Source organism: Caloenas nicobarica, chromosome 4 (assembly GCF_036013445.1).
Source record: "Caloenas nicobarica isolate bCalNic1 chromosome 4, bCalNic1.hap1, whole genome shotgun sequence".
Classification (NCBI taxonomy): Eukaryota; Metazoa; Chordata; class Aves; order Columbiformes; family Columbidae; genus Caloenas; species Caloenas nicobarica.
Window position 1 is genome coordinate 63,182,218 of NC_088248.1, and position 17,299 is coordinate 63,199,516.

The window sequence follows — 17,299 nt, forward strand, 5'->3', positions numbered from 1 at the left end:
GGGGGATTGGACTAGATGATCTTTCGAGGTCCCTTCCAATCCCTAACATTCTGTGATTCTGTGATTCTGTGATGTGCTTCAGGGACAGCAGGATGAGCATGAGCCAGCACTGTGCCCTTGTGGCCAAGAAGGCCAATGGCATCCTGGGGTGTATTAGAAGGGATATGGTTAGTAGGTCAAGAGAGGTTCTCCTCCCCCTCTACTCTGCCCTAGTGAGACCACATCTGGAATATTGTGTCCAATTCTGGGCCCCTCAGTTCAAGAAGGACAGGGAACTGCTGGAGAGAGTCCAGCGCAGGGCCACGAAGATGACTAAGGGAGTGGAGCATCTCCCTTATGAGGAAAGGCTGAGGGAGCTGGGTCTCTTTAGCTTGGAGAAGAGGAGACTGAGGGGTGACCTCATTCATGTTTATAAATATGTAAAGGGTGAGTGTCATGAGGATGGAGCCAGGCTCTTCTCAGTGACAACCAACAATAGGACAAGGGGTAATGGGTTCAAGCTGGAACACAAGAGGTTCCACTTAAATATGAGAAGAAGCTTCTTCACAGCGAGAGTGACAGAACACTGGAACAGGCTGCCCAGGGAGGTTGTGGAGTCTCCTTCTCTGGAGACATTCAAAACCCGCCTGGACGCCTTCCTGTGTAACCTCATCTAGGTGTTCCTGCTCCGGCAGGGGGACTGGACTAGATGATCTTTCGAGGTCTCTTCCAATCCCTAACATTCTGTGATTCTGTGAAATAGAACTGCTATGTGATTTATTTAATAAAAATGAAAATTGAATTCCTGTCCAAGATCTTTCTCCTGATCAAGGTCCGTTAACTGTTCCATACATTGAAAGCATTCCAGCACAGACGCACAAAGCCTAGATTTTAATAGCATTAAATAGTTATGTACAATTACAAGCCTAACACACTGTTTGCAAAGAGTAGTAAGCCTTCCAATAAGAGCAATTATGTACTATATGACCAGTGGCCAGTCCACATTCATAAATTTCTCTCTTGCTTCTTGGATAAATTACTGTTTGAGCATCAGTCTCCTCTGAGTCATTGTTTGCTCCACTTGGAGCATTTTAACTCTTTACCTGGTAGAGTTCACCTGCAGTGAGCTGGGAACACCTTGTTTCTGTGATGTTTGTTCCCCAGCCCTTCAGCAGCAGCTGTCTATGACCCAACAGCAATTATGTTCTGGCCCAAAATACGTGTTAGTGTAGGAAAAGCATTTTTTCATTGCTAACATTTGTCAGGAGTGGGCCAGTTGAGAATGTGTTATTGCCTGATGGATTCTGCTGGTCTCTGGTGTGTTCTTTGCATGCTAATAACCAAGCACGTTGGCTTTTATTCCTTAGATGGCTGGGTTGTCTCATTCTGTGCTGCATGTTAGTCCTGATCCTGGTCTTTTACTATCTTGGACTGCTATGTGGCACCTGTGGTTATGATAAACATGCTTCTCCAACAACCAGAGGCTGTATCTCCAACACTGGAGGAAACTTTCTTATGGCGTAAGTTTCACTTATTGGTGAAAAATAAAATAAAGATACCTGTAGAAGCTTGCTTTTACTGATTTTTTCAAAGGACGTGTATAAAAAGAATTTGTTTTGTTAACTATGTATATATGCTGAAAAAAAAAATCTTGCGTACTTCCACTGAGGGACCAGGGGATCTGGGGTTATTCTTTCACCGAGGATCATAGCTGAAGGATACAGCCTCTGAATCTACAGTTTTAAGGCGAGTGCTGTAGCTAATGAATTTCTATTTAAGCCCATTTGTAAACTGCAAAAACTGGGAATGGATGATTGAAAATATAAAGGGAATTCATAGCTTTTTAGTCCACTTGAGCACTTGCCCAAAAGGGAGAAAAAAAAAAAGCCATGAGGGGAAACAAGAAACACTTGACTTTCTGAGAGCACTTTAGAGGGTTTGGGGTTGATCTTGAAAATTCCCAGTAGCGGTTTAATGTTGGGTGCAAGAGAAGATTGTATCTGAAGTCTGTCTAAAACTCTTTTCAGAGCACAAGGCTAGAGGGTTGAATCTAAACAAGAAAATTGTATGCTTTTGTGGCTCTTAAACGTAACTCTTAAAAGAGTTTTCATGCCCAACGCGAATGTGAGCATTTTAGATGCACTTTAGCTGACAACTTTAGAGGGCTGAAATGTATAAGATGTTTCAGAGGGCCAGTTTTCTTATCTCTGTTACAGCCGCTAACTGTTGGCTTCACTGTTGCCCAAAGTATACATATTTCGATCTTAAAAAGCAAAACCTTACTCATCTTATTTCTTTTTCAGTGGTGTTGGATTCAGTTTTCTTTTCTCCTGGGTGCTGATGATTGTAGTGGTGCTCACTTTTGTCACTGGCGGAAATGTAGAAAAACTGGTCTGTGAGCCCTTTGAAGATAAAACTTTATTCAAGGTGAAGTTATTCAAGTTATTAAACAATTAATAAAATCCCCATGAGTCCCGATGGTCTTGTCGGTTAGGTATGGCATATTAGTTATTATGTGACACTTCAAGTGAGTTTGGATCCGGTTTTACTTTCCCCTTACACGCTGAATAGAACCATTCATCCTTTCTTGGCTCAAGTTGCTTTGGAGAGTAAATACTGCATGCCTGTCTTCCTTGGGAGATAAAACTTTCTGTGATTCAGCGTTTCTTGGTGACGTGGAGCTTTAATATTCACTTTCTGCACCAGAGAGGTTGAATTCACTGTTTTGCTTGTATGTGCATTAGTGGGTGGTAAGCTTAAATGTGGCTATGTGTCAAATGATTGCATATGAATAAATTCATTAATTGAAAACTTGGAATTATAATAACATTACTGAATTTTGTCTTCTAGATTTTGGATACTCCCTACTTACTAAATCAGCACTGGAAAAACTATCTTTCTGGCGTTCTGTTTAAAAATCCGGATATTAATTTGACTTTTGAAAAAGTGTACAGGTATTGAACTAGATCTTGACCATAATTTTAATTTGTACATATTGTTTTTGTGGTATCTTCCATGCTTCATATTTCAAGCACATGCAGAAATCACACGTGTTTCAGAAGACATTCTGATTTTCTGGTGAATTACTAGCAAAAGCAGTTTTCTCCTATAGATGAGTTATTAGAGGTAGTCTTAGAGTAACATTGTATAAAGATACTACTTGAGCTCTTTGAAAAAATATTTTGCGTCTTTGAGACCAGGAGAAATTGTTAACTACTTGCTTTCTTATAGACTAAGCTTCAAAAAATATATCCAGAACTCTTTTTTTAAAGAGCTACTTTTCTTAGAATATGAAAACATTTTTAATCATTCTCTCATTCTTTTAACACTTGATCCTTGGGGTGGCTTTTAGGCTGATGTACATATTTTGATTTTTATAGTGATTGCAAGGAAAACAAAGGAATTTATACTTCTCTTCACCTAGAACACCTGTTCAATATCGATGAATTTTTAAATATAAGTATGGTAAGTAAAGAAATTATGAGTGAGTTCATGATTGTTTTTGAAGACTGGAGAGGTGCTTGCACTTCAACATAGTGTAGCATGTCTGGGTTTTATGGTGTGGTGTTTTTTTTTTTTATATATATACAGCACCTCCTGAAAAGTGGCAAGAACTGTCCAAACTAATTTGAAAGAAAGAAATCTAGAATTAAGATATTCTTTATTGGTCTCAGTGGGCATGGAAAGTTTTCTGATTTTTTTTTTTTTTTAATGGGTGATGATAATGTTGTTTTTAATTTTGAAATTGCATAGAAGGTTCAAGTCTAGCATCTTCGAAAGGTTGCCTGCAGTGTTTGAGAGTCTCGTTCTTTATATAAATGCCTTTCCTGGTGTGTTTTCTACTGATTCTGGTCAGATTTATGTTGATCCAGGATACAGTGTGCTGAGCTCCTAAGAGTGGTTCTGATTTCAGTAGAAAGGGGTTGGAAGTCTTTTCAGTTAAGCTGTAATACATGACTGCACTGTCATTACATGACTGTTCTAATTTTGGTGTTCCCTATAATACTGATCTTCATTACAGCAACTCCTAGGGGACCCTTGTTCTGTTCTGCCAGGCACTGTACTGACACTTAATAAATACAGTCCCTGCCCCAAATCATATACAATTAAAATGAACAGGGGAGATTCATTAAGAGGGAAAATTATTTTGAGTTTCCACAACAGACTAATGGTGGAGGCTGGGAAGGAAACCAGGTTTCCAGATTCCTCATCTGTTGCTCTATGGCCTGTGCAGGACATGTAACATTTTAGATTTGGGAGCAAGTGCAAGACTTCAGGAAACAATAAGTGAGTCATCTTTAGTCACCGCTAAACATATTTAGAGAAGCCTTATCCAGTCCCGTGACCAATACAGCAACTACACTACACTACCCAGACACTGCACTACAGCAGCCAGCGTCTGTCCTGGCCACAGCTGAGATGCTGAATTCTCTAGGTTTTCTTGATTAGAGCCAGAGGTAGAACTTAAAATTTTTAAGGTTAACATTTCCTGGAGGGGGAAGACAATTCTATTTTATCTTAGTCTGCTCTTAGGAGGGACTAACACCTATTCAGAGAAGCCTGCTTAAAACATAATGGCAGACAAGTAATTCATTGATGTGAAAGATGTGGGTTAGAACATGGCATGGCTGGACTGTGTGGATGCTGCAGGGAAGGGAAGAACATTACCTGGTGGATTCTATGCAAGTTAATTGAATTAAACTGATATAAGCAAAAGTCAATGTGTGCTTCTTCATGGAAGTGTTCAGTCAGCAAAAGCACAGTGCTTTGTAGAGAGAGGAGGGCTGTAGAGGAATATGCACTGGCTGCAAACTACTTCTGTGCTGTATTTTGTTTCCCTTTCAGTATACAGAAGATGTAGCACTGAAAATTGAACATATTCAGATAAACCTCAGCAAAATCATTCTGCTGGATGAAATTGGGAAGGAGAATCTTCTGAATTTCAGCTCTTCAGGAATAGAAGGGATAAACTTTGCAGCATATTTGACAGAGGTGAGACTGTAGTAAACTAGAGACACAACTGAGAGAAACATACAATGAAGTGTTTCTCTAACAATGGGAAAAACAAAAAGATCTGCTTTTATGTGAAAGGATGTGTTTTGAAGAATCACAAAACTTAGGGTAAAAGCACTTCAGAAGTTCAAGTCAATAAACATTTAAAGATATAAATGGTAGACAAAGTAGGTGGTATGGTTAAGTATGCAACAACATATTCTCTTTCCCTACTGTTCACATCTTGTTTCAGATCAATAAAAGTGTTACCAAGGTTGATCTTCTGTCATTTGCTAATGACTTAGAAGCAAGAGCAGACCAGCTGGTAAGTTTAATTCACTAATACAATAATATATAAAATTTATCCTTTGTACAGTATATAAGTATAAATATGTAGCCAAGTGTTTCGACTTCCTGTGGGAGAACTGTTGAGCTTCAGACACTTACATACATGATGCATTGCTACATAAGGAAAAGCTTTAAAGACCAACCTTGCATATGAGCTGTATTTTAAATATTACTAATGATTGATTTTTGTATGCTGTTGTATTGTTTCTGCTTTGGAAGTGTAATTTCTTAAATTCCACTGTTTGCTTAAGAAATGAGGGGAATACTCCGTTTGAGTATTTTCCGTGGTCCTGTCTACATTTTAGGGTCTCAGTTGGAGGAAGAATTGGTTAGGTCATGATGGAAAAGATGATTTGAATTAATTTTCTTTCAATTGGTGAGCAGAAGATTTTGCAATTAGCAATAAAATTAATACTGTGGCAGCTAATAAGGGCTCTAATGAAAACTGGAGCTCCATTATGGAGGGAGAATGCACAAGAGATCCCAGCTACTCTGAAGGGCTTTTTGAATGCAGACACATGGACAATGGTCAGAGGGTATAGCTACAACATTGCCTGCAAATGAATCTGCAGAATGACACAGCTGTATTAACAGATAGTGAATATTCAGTTGATATGTTTGTATGCATGTCAAGGTCACTTTCTAATTATTTTTCAAAATAAGAGTCATAGGTTGGACACCAGCCCAAGACAGATTCCTGCATTGTGATGTGGGAGGCAGAGTTGTGCTGCACACGTAGTACAGTTGCTCGGATCACTAAGGGACACAGACAGCAGACTGAGACCGTGCTGACTGGAATTTATCAAATATCCATCCCTCCTCCAGGGACAGGATGGCACCAGTAGAGGCTCCTGGTGTGTTTACTCCAGCTTTTTGCATAATTTAATCACATCTGTTGTATTATATTTTTTTTCGGCCACACATGCACTCCTGTCAGGGTTAGACTGCTCGTGGTTTTTGTGTTGAAGTTAGCATCTTCTCCAAGCACTGAGAGCTGCATGTTGCCTGTTTATTTACTCATATAAGTTGTCTGCTGACTTGGGCAGATATCAGTAGCTTCAGCCACACTTTACTTCCATTTTCACTTTTTACTGTGCCATGTTGAAGGTTATATGGGTGAGGAGATTTTGCTGTTGCTTTGGGAAGCTGAGGTTCTTCAAATATATTGTATCTTACATAGAATTGCCTCCAAGATGTCTCTTTAAAGGTATATTCTATATAGCTCCATAAAGGAAAATGTATTATGCTGGTAGATTTTTTTTCATTATTTTTTATAATAGAATCTAAAGAAAGCATTAGAATTTAAAATAGAGCAGGCAGAGTAATTTCTTTATATAAAAGACAAACAAAGATATAATACTAAATGTGTTCGCTGTTACAGTAGGGTATGTTTTTATTTCTTCCCTGTAATGCCATTAGTGTAATCTATGAAATGACAAACAAACACCCACAACAATGTGATGTATTACAAAAGTTAGATTGTTTCTAACGATATTTTATAATCCTACTTTGGTGATAACTCTTAATTCATTGTTCTTGTGAACTTTAAAAAAAAAAAAAAAACACACAACAAAAAACCAAAAAAACAAACAAACCCAAAAACCTAAAACTTTTGGAATCAATTAACTTCAGGTATATAGTTTGCATTTTCTGACACCTTACACAAAATTGAACACATTGAGGGAGCAAATGGAATAAAACTTGTGAGAAACCAAGGGGGCAAGGTATGGAGGGGGGTGTTATTAGGTAAGTGGATTCAGTTCAGCAGAGGACGGATCCTGAAGCTGCTGGTGACAGAGCCGAGCGCTTCCATGAACACTATGCAGGAGGCAAATGCGTCTCTCAGCACTTAGGTCTGCCATCGTTCCACTTCCAAAACAGAATTAGCAGTCTGTATTCACTCCGTATTCAGTGAGTATGCAGGGAGCCAAGTGGTTTTGCCACCAAAAGGAAATGGAAAAGAAATTTATTTCTGAGAGCAAAGTCAAATTTTACAATGTTTTGCCATGAGTGTGAGAGTCAGGCAGACATTCGGACCTGAAAATCAGGGCACAAATTGTCTTCTGACTGAAAGGCAGGAGCCACAGCAATTAAAAACACTCTTCACAGGCACCCTTTCAGATTATTGGCTGAAAATACTTAAACTTCTGTGCTCCTCAGAAAGTAGAGAGTGCCTCAGGGTGATCTCCACAGTGCCCAATAAAACCCCAAGTACCCGTGCCTGGGAAATGCTCGTCCCAGCTGGGATGCCGTGCTGCGGGCTTCTTGCAATGAGGTCTGGCTTGTGGCAAGTGAGAGGGGGACGTGCTCGTTCTTCTGTGTTTAAAATGACTTAGTGCACCATGTGAAAATTCTCTTCAGTTAAATCTGCACTGCTAATGTTATAGCCAGAAAAGCAGTATAATGTATCTGTTTTGTGCTGAGGTTTGAATTATTAATATGGTGATTTTTTTTCCCCTACTTGTGTCGAGGAATACAATTTGCCATATCCCGTTGTTAGCATCAGCTGTTCTGCAGTGGATGATCATAATGTGCAACTACATTGTTTTTTGCTTTGTTGGAAAGCTTGGAGACTACTGAACAATACTGCATAATTGCTTTTTTTGCAGCCAAAAGGAGCACTGGAAAATGCCTTAAAAGGACACGCAAACAGCATTCGAATGATTCATAACCAGCAAGTCGTTCCGCTAGAGCAAGCTATGGTAAAATATTAAAGCAATATTAAAACATGTTTGTAGAAAATATGAATCTAACTCTCAAATACAGTTTAGAAAGCTGGACTTTTGCTTTTTATATAAGCACAGATCGCATTTGCATTGTGTCACTGAAGAGTAATCTGGTCAAAGTAGATGTTTAATAGTTTTCCTACTTAGAATACTATAATATTACTTTATAACACTGTCTAAAATCATGACCTTTTTCTTCCCCATTTTTTTTCTGTATCTATTTGTGATTATATATGAATAAAAGAGAAAGCAGGAGAAAACTTTAGGATAAAGTCTAACCCTAAGTCACTCATTTTCTATTTTGCTTACCATCTGTCTTCAGTAGTAAAAGCAGCTATCACTTTTACACTGTATTTTTTTGGAGTTAGCAATCACCTAACACTATTGGAATTGGAAACTCCTGACAGTGGTATTTAGAGCCAAAGAAAAATCTTTTTTATTGATGCCAAGAAAGATGTGAAAGGGCTTCTTCTGCCTGATTTTGCCAGGCACTAATTTGTATAGTATCAAGCTATGCATCTCATACATACTAGGTATGCTAGGTGCTGCTTTTTCCTCTACATGACATGAAGACTTCTAGTTTATTCTGGCATCTGAATACAGTATTTCTGCCCCGGTCAAAGCCCTCTGGTAGAAAAGGGCTTCTGTTCTACTCTAATTCTATGCTGTTCTTTCCTAATTAACTCCTCATCTCTTTTTTCCTTTTTACAAAACTGACTGTCAAGAAATATGTTAAAGCTAGGGTAAGTGCTTTTTCCCTTCTTAAATTGCACAATACAGAATTTTCTGAACACTTGATTTTTAACTGTTACCTGTTTCCTCCAAATAAATCTTACTCAGTTTATTGCTACAAACTTTAGTTGAATCTGAAGTCTTCCAGTACACAATTCATAACTACTCAGTGTTGTTGGTGAGATACTGATTCAACCATTAAAACCACAATATAATAGTTTTAATACAACTGTTGTTACTATACATAATGTGATATGATGTATTAAAAACCAAATAATCTATAGAAGATCAAAGCATGCATATCATGTTAAAACAGGTGGGCTCTTACCTGTGTTAATGACTAATTTTTTTTTCTCTCCTTTCTAATAGAGCACTTTAAATCAGAGCATTAGGTTACTGAAGAGGACGTCATCTGAACTTATGGTAAGCTTTTCTTTCACGCAAAAGGAACTTTTTTTTTTTTTTTTTGGCCACGTATGTGGGGCGCATATTTTCAGTACAGCTTTTTCTATTTCTACCACTTCCGTTACTGGAAGAGATAGTGATGCATTGAGATAGTAACGGGAATTTAGATCTGTCTTCTGCACAGCTTTTTCTACCTTAGCTTTCCCTTCCTTACAGAGGGGAAAAAAAAAAGTTTGGGATATTTTCTGAAGTACGAATTGTAAACTTAATTGCCGTGTGATAAAACAGACTTCAGTACAGTTCCATATATTGTGTTATTCATGTTCCTAAAACTGTAGTTGCTTTTTCTAGAATCTTTGAATGCAAAACTCGAAGGGGGAACAACCAAGAAACAAAAAGCAAAAATACAGCTGATAAAAGCGAGTGTTGTGATTCACATCTTTAACCACCTCTTGTCCGATGTCCAGCTTGCACCAGGGCCTGTTTCTTTGGCATTATTTTCATTACCTTCCTGCTCCTGCAGCACCAGCCTCGCTGTGGGAGCCTGGTTTAGGTAGAGGCTTCCCCAGGGCACCTCGTGTCCCCTCCCAGCGGCAGCTGGTGCCCACACCGCAGCAACACCAGCTGCTTCACGCTCTGCTGGGCTTGGGAGAGCAAGCGACAGCATGTTTAGTTTTCTGGCAGCAGAGCTTTCTGTGGCCACCAGCCTGCCTTGGCTCTGGGAGCAAGAATCCAGCCACACCAGCTGGTGCTTGAGGGTCATAGTCACCATAGCTTGATGGGCCACACCGACCTCAGTTTTGACCTATCCGCAGCAGCGGACCAGCTAGGTTTCTTTTAGAATCTGTGATTTGACCCTGAATGGGGAGGTAAGAAGCCGTGAAATAAGGTGTTGATAAAAAAAGGATGATGTTTGACCCTTAAGTATATTTAGGAGACATCTCTACAGTTTGAGGCTGTATGTATGTTATCCTTTCTATGTGTTCTTTGAGAGACTTCATGGGATTGTACATGTAGTGAAGAAGTGTCTCATTCCTTTTGGATATTGATTAGCAACATATTCTAGCTGTATAGAATCATACTCCAGTAATCAACAGTTGTGATAGTATATGGCCCACTGTTTTCTTCCTGTGCCCTGTGTACATCTGTATTGTATATATATATACATTGATGAAAGTATTTCTGCACTTAAGGAAAGGAAAGAGAATGGAAGAGAAGGCTGATGTAGTGTATAAATTAGTTACACAGGTTCCAGGAAAATATACTGTTTGTAACCACCAATACCCTCCTTTTTTAGTAGTGAGAGAATTTTGTCAGATGATCATGAATCCTTAGACAGTCTCATGTTCTGTCTGGAATTGCATGTTTTTTCAGGTTTTGGCAGGAGAGTGACACTGGTTTATCAAAAGAATACATTGCCGACAATGGCTGCAGAGCCATTGAAACAGCCTGAAAGGGGTTTATTTATATTAAATTCTGTCTCTTCCTCTCCAGGTTAAGGTGAAAAATGTCATTAGCACTGTTAATGCTGCCCAGCTTCTCATAAATAACAACGCTTCTCTAGTTATTGTCCAGGTAAGCTTTATTTGATTAAAGTACATTAATTTATGATGTCCTGGAGATAGAGGTTCACTTACTTTTGTTCACTTGTCTGTTCCTAGGAGACAAAAAAGTACATGGATACCATAGTTGGCTACTTTGAGCAATACATTGAGTGGGTCAAGGAATCGGTAAGATGCATTTGCTTAATCAAGAGAAGCTGCGTTTAAAAAAAAAAAGTTAAAAAGCTAAATAAAATATACCAGCAAAGTTGTAATTATTATTATCGTTTCCGTTTGTAAGATATTTGTACTTATTATGAAGGGGAAAGCTTGTCTTCTATAAATAGTTTTGCTGTGTTTGAAGTAGAATAGAAATGGTGAGTTGTGTTGTTTAGAATAAAATGCAAATATAACATAGTATCATTTTTCCAGGGCTAGCCTGAAATCTAGTATTTGCGCTGATGTTGCCCTGAGCTTGACCCTGCTTAGTTCAAATTGATGTCATTAGCATCTTGTTTTCTTTTTCTTTCTTCAGCTGCAGCCTTTGAGAAAATAAGCTGATGTTATAAAGATGTGTATGTTCAGTTGCTAGTATATCCCACTGGAATTCAGTTTGAATTTGGATAGGGTGCGAGTATCTGTAACTCTGAGCAGGTTTTGGGATTCTGATTTTATTCTGTTAGATACTTCAAACTGTATTTTTTTAATCTGTCTTTCAGATTGCCATGGAGGTAGCAGCATGCAAGCCTATTGCCAATGTGATAGATACAGCAGTAGATATTTTTTTATGCAGCTATGTAACTGATTCTGTGGTAAGAAATATTTTCTATTACTCAAAATTGGGGCATCAAGTGGGAAATTCTTTGAACATAAATCTGCATTTAATTACTCTGACTAGACTATTCTAAAGTATGATAATAAAGTATCACATCCAAAGTTATGCAAGGAAAAAATGCTCTGATCTGGATCAAGTCCAAAGCCAAACCAGCTCTGGACTTGTTTTAGGTTCCCATTAAGCCTAGGCTTCTATTAGCAAGAATGCTGTAAAATGAACTGTTCTTACTAAATTTCTTCCAACTCGAGTTGCAACGTAAATACAGTACTACTAGTCTGGAATAAAAATTCCAGGAAGGGCAGGTTTCAGTTTGATTGAGTCTGAACGACCTTGAAGTGGAAAAGCATAAAGATCTGAAGTTTCAGGTGTAACCATTTCTAATGTAAGGTGATGAGGCAGAGGCAGGAAGTGAGTGAGAAATACCAAGGAAAAAGTTTCAAGTATCTTGCCTGGAATCTAGAAAACCCGAATGAGGTTTTATCACTTGACTTGCAGCAGACAGATCTGGATTCATTCCTGTACAGTGGAGACTTTGAGCATAAGTGGTAGCAATATAAGGGAAATACTGGCTTTTTCATCTTGCCAAAAGAGCTTGGAAAGAGGACAGCATGTCTTAAAAACAGAATGAGAAACCGTGTGCCTGGAAGCCACCTAAAACACCTCCTAGCTGTTATCTAGCTTTATGGCACTTTTAGCCAGATCCTAATCATCCAACAGTAAATGCATGTAATCAGTCAGAGTCAAAGCACTCTAACCTTGATAACCTCCTAACCTGCCAGAATTATGTTGTACTCATCGATTATCTCATACATTACAGAGCTTCTGTTCTCCTTTGGGTAGCCACTAACCATCTGGTGGGAGATGGACCATGATTTTCCTGGTGATAGAACTTAGCTGAGTCACTTAAGTCAAAATGCCTCCAGCCAATACAAATCAAATTTGAAGTATCCTCATTTTAACATCTGGTGCTCACTCAGTTCAACTGTATGATAATGGAATTAGTTACACAAAGAGGCTGCAGTTAACAAGTTAAAAAGTACCTTCAGAAAGTGCTGGAAACTCAGATTTTGACAAGAACCATGAAAAAGACAAATACTTTAAAATATCAAGAAAGGAAAAAGAAATAATGTGGCTAGTAAATTAGTGCTGAGGCACAAGATTACTTTCTAGCCCAAGGTAACTTAGTGCATTATGGCTGTGTAGTTTTGAGCAACTTTGGACACATTCTTGTTTGGTTCCACTTGTAAGACAGCAGTGTTCTTACTTTAGTTCACAGTGACAGTGGAGAATGCTTAACGTGCCACGTTCCACACTAGTATAGGGAACCTCAGATAGTCCACAAGACCCGTGCCACTAATTTCTACTGTGTTCTTCCAGTAACAATGCTTAGAATATCAAGGATTCAGTACTTTTCTGATAAATTTTCTCTGTGATTTTTTTTTTTTCCCCCCCCCCTGGATTTCGCTTTGTTTCAGAATACCTTCTGGTTTGGTTTGGGAGGCTCTTCAATATTTTTAATTCCTGCCATAATTTTTGCTGTAAAACTCTCCAAATACTATCGTAGAATGGATACAGAGGATGTCTATGATGAGTAAGTATACACTCCTAAGTGAGCTGTATGGCAAATGGGTTGAAATGTTTTTTTCTAGTGTCTCACATAGAGGCGCTATAGTCCTTAAACCTTGTATGCTGTCAGATTAGAACTGGATGTTCTTGTGAAATATACTGCAGGTTTGGGTGGGTACTGGCAAAGTGCTTTGTGCAGGTGGGTTTGGTTGCCTTGACTTGCCACAGTTCTGTGCAGAAATTGCCAGCTCTGACTTTGAGAAACTTATTTCAGAATGAGGTCTTCAGAGCTTCATGTACAGCATTTATATAAGTATCTTCCAAATGTGCAAGTGATTAGCTTTGCTGAGTAACCTGTTAAGGTGAATTATGTCTGCTTTGTAGTCTCCTTGAATTAATTATTTGCTTTCTTACTGTCTTTGTTATTCCTAACCAGTCTTTCCTTTTTCAATTGCAGTTCCTCTGTCTCAGGGACTTGGCATTTTACTTTATGATAACTGTTCTTACGTATTTTCCCATCACTTTTTTGTTTTTACTGTTTTCCGCTCTTCGTTTTGCTCATTGCTCAGTTAGCCTGTGCACTGCATTTCTCAAATTCCACACTGGTCATTTTTCATTGCACATTTACAAGTCGGGAGAACAGAAACAGGCATGTACAGCTAAAATTACTCACTTATTAGTGTCTAGTTAATTACTCCTCCTTTTCTGCGTTTTTTGGTGTCAAAACTATACCCATGAAAACGTAAGACATTTTTGCTGGTATTTGTTAAAATTATTTTATTCAGGTGGGAGGGTTTATATTTTTAATGTAACTTTTTACTTCAAAAGAAGTAACATGATCTGTTTCACCAGACTTTATATTAGAGTATCCAATTCAATAAGAATAGCAAAATAAGTCACTAATTTTTGGAGAATATGAAAACATTAAAACTGAAAAATTATAATTGTGCCATAACTCCTGAATGTTAGAAAGGAAAAGTTATCTTCTGTTGTACAGACACACTTTATCTTTGCATATAATACCATCATCCATGTAGAAGCCATACTGTGCATAGTGCATCTTATAGTTAACATGGTCTTTCTTGGTGTATTTATTTTATTACAGTACAGAAAATGGTAATAATGGTTATCATAAAGAGCATTTATATGGTATACACAATCCTGTTTTTACAAGGTAAACCAAGTCTGAAACTGCATGCCTTCATGTGTGCTTACTTAATCTACTATATTAATCACCTATCCAATTTTCTACACATTTTAAAGTCAATCACTTAATTCTGTATGTTTTTTTGCATGATTACTCACTATAGCAAATGCTTTATGATTTATATTTCTCAAATATTCTTTACATAATAGCAGATATTGTAGTAATTTCCAACAATTTAACAAAGCAATTACCTAAATTTGATTTTAAAATCCAGGTAATGAAGTATTTATCTAGCACAGTGGGTGGTCCTAAATTGATAAACATATTAAAATACTCTGACAGCAGTTGAAAGTGATAGGGTGGGATGGATTCTTACTCCTGAGTTGTTTTATCTTTTAGATGGTGAGAAGAGCTTTTCCTGTGCAAAGGGCAGGTGATCTAGGGTGTGCAGAAAATATGGACAGTGAAAATGAGCCTTTTTGCCTGGGTAGAACTAGTGTAATATCACGAAACAAAAAATTCAAGTTACATTGAAAAAGGAGGAGATCTGGGTTCTTTCCTGTCTCTACAACTTTTGTGCTGTAAAACCATAGCTAGTTGTGAGACTTTCTGCATAGGATGTCCCACAACTTCAATATGTGGATTTCCAAAATATCTGAGTTGCTTAAGGATGGATCTAATTTACAATAGAAATCTGAAGCTCACTGTGCCTCAACTTGCAACTTCATGACTGAAAGTATAGATTGAGTATTGGCAGAGAAGTAAGATGTTGCTGTTCTCTCAGTAATGGGTAGATACTGAGAGAGCTCAAAGTTGGGAAATCTTGCTCCATCAGTTGTATATTATTATTTATTAGAACTGTATTTTACAATAATTATTTACTGACAAAATGTTATTTCCTTCAGAGGGAAATGTGGAATCATTTATATATAAAAATGTTTTCAGTGATGTTTGTGATCACGATTGTCATGGTCTGTTCTGCAGCTTAAGGGCACTCCCTAAATTAATCTACAAGGTGTTTAATTCAAAAGTACTCTCCACTGGTATATCTAAAGATTTTCAGCTGTAAGGACTTCTGATATTTTGCATTAGAGGCAACTAATAATTGCTCAGATCTTAGAAGTCTCCTTCTGATCTGTAATCTTTAACATGAATGTTAATACTCTTGAGATCTGTAGCATGTTTTCTGTGATATTTCAGTGATTCATGAGTAGTTCCTGAATATGCTAAAAATCACTAACATAATAAACTAGTTTAGTCATAACTTCTTTTTCCTAAATTTTAAGTTACTCAAAATGGGCTTCTGTAATAAAATGTAAGAATTCCGTTTGAAGCAATGCTGTCTTCTAATGTGCTGACGTAATTTGAAAAACTGCTAATTATATGAGATATATGCTTTGAATTTCTTAGTCTGGGATTCCTATAGCAAGTCTCGTTTTGCATTTTCATTTCAGAAAGGTCTTTGCTTTTATGCTATCCTTGTTTTTTCTTATTTCCTACAATTCTTTTGGGAGACACTTTGAGGTATGGGACTTTGAATAGGTCTCTGTACACCTGTCCTATAGGGGGGTTTTTGTCCTTTGAAATCAGCTGGATTATTTTGCTGGAAAGAGATGCAAATATCTTTCTTTATAAATATAAGATACGTAAATATATTATGAGAACTATATGAAGTGTGTTTGGTACAGGTGTCTCACATGAGTGTTTTATATACGTGTTGAAGATAAAAATAACCTCAAATGCAGCCACCATTTTTGTGAGAGCAAAATTGGAGGCTGGATTCAGTTCTCAAAGGAGTGGTGTTGAGTAGGTAATCCAAGCATTTCTTTCTATCGTGAAACAAAGATAACCAGAAAGGCTGGTGGAGAAGACCATGAATCTATTTCCTCGTTTGAAAAATTCTTGATTAAATGGGTAAAAGCTTGAGAACAGTTTGTGCCAACTGAACTTGTCTCACCTTAGTTAAACATGGTGTTTCTGTTCCATTTGTGGGCAAAAGAAAATGATGGGTTTGATTTGTGGTTTTTTTTTCTCGTATAGCTCTGTGGAACAGTGGTAACACATACTGGAAACATTAAGGGGTAAGTAGTAAGCTTTTAAAGTCAATTCTAGGTCTATTACTACTTTATTTGTAAGAAAGCTGCTCTGCTTTCTATAACATGATTGCTTTAAGGTTTAAAAATTATCGAACCATATTGATGTTCGTATGAAAATCTATGCCTTCATTCTGCTTAAATTATATTATAATTCTGTCTTCATCGAATTTTCCATAATTGTTTTTGTGATTATTTCTAGGCTATGTAAATGAGGCTCAAGATTCTTCTGTGGGAATATATCATCATTCTTCCAGGTGTACTGGCATTTGCATTCATCTTACAAATGCTGAGCCACTCGTTTTATGTCACCCATACTGTAAATCCCAAATGTACTATTGAATGTTATACCATAAACTACTGTACAGAATATTCTGCAATCAGGGCACTGCCTCTTGAATACCACTGTTCAAGGCTTGAATTAAAATGGGTTTTGTTTTTTACTTTTTTTACACTGGGCTTTCTACCTTACATCACAGTATGTAAATTATTTAGATTAACAGCCTTTGCCTAGCAATCCTCTGACAATTGGTCAAGTTCTTATCTTAAATTGTTGATTTCTGTTAAATACAGTACTTACACGTTTACATAAAAACACATTTTATATACAGAGACTTTTGTATATACATTTTTCTTAAAACTTATACGTGTTTAGTTAAGATTTTAATATTGTATAATATTCTTCAAAATGAAATTACCAGCATGATCAGTGTTGCTATTTGGTGCTCTTGAATGACCACTTAAGACTAAATTTGAAGTGTAATGGGATCCACAGTGTCTCCTTGTGTCTCTGCAAAGTTGCAGTTGCAGTTTTGTTTTCTCCCTTTTTTTTATTTATTTAATATTTAGTGGTTTTTGCAGTAGAAACCTGAAAGAGACTTTTTGGAGAAGGCTCGTTTGAAATTCTGTGGGTGGGAGGGTTGGGCGTGTGTGTG

The 17,299-nt window shown here is 37.4% G+C and overlaps 1 protein-coding gene across 1 annotated transcript in view; it reads left to right on the forward strand.

The window, feature by feature from the left end:
- PROM1 (prominin 1) overlaps positions 1-16,817 on the forward strand; it is a 56,290-nt gene extending 39,473 nt beyond the window's left edge. Inside the window, exons 13-27 of the mRNA XM_065633852.1 lie at positions 1,347-1,499; positions 2,283-2,406; positions 2,830-2,933; positions 3,360-3,444; positions 4,825-4,971; positions 5,225-5,296; positions 7,929-8,021; positions 9,147-9,200; positions 10,677-10,757; positions 10,844-10,912; positions 11,443-11,535; positions 13,034-13,149; positions 14,230-14,298; positions 16,312-16,352; positions 16,567-16,817. Coding sequence (XP_065489924.1) covers positions 1,347-1,499; positions 2,283-2,406; positions 2,830-2,933; positions 3,360-3,444; positions 4,825-4,971; positions 5,225-5,296; positions 7,929-8,021; positions 9,147-9,200; positions 10,677-10,757; positions 10,844-10,912; positions 11,443-11,535; positions 13,034-13,149; positions 14,230-14,298; positions 16,312-16,330 — 1,279 coding nt within the window. The 3' untranslated portion in view covers positions 16,331-16,352; positions 16,567-16,817. The remainder of the gene's footprint in view (positions 1-1,346; positions 1,500-2,282; positions 2,407-2,829; positions 2,934-3,359; positions 3,445-4,824; positions 4,972-5,224; positions 5,297-7,928; positions 8,022-9,146; positions 9,201-10,676; positions 10,758-10,843; positions 10,913-11,442; positions 11,536-13,033; positions 13,150-14,229; positions 14,299-16,311; positions 16,353-16,566) is intronic.
- Positions 16,818-17,299: the final 482 nt, after the last annotated feature.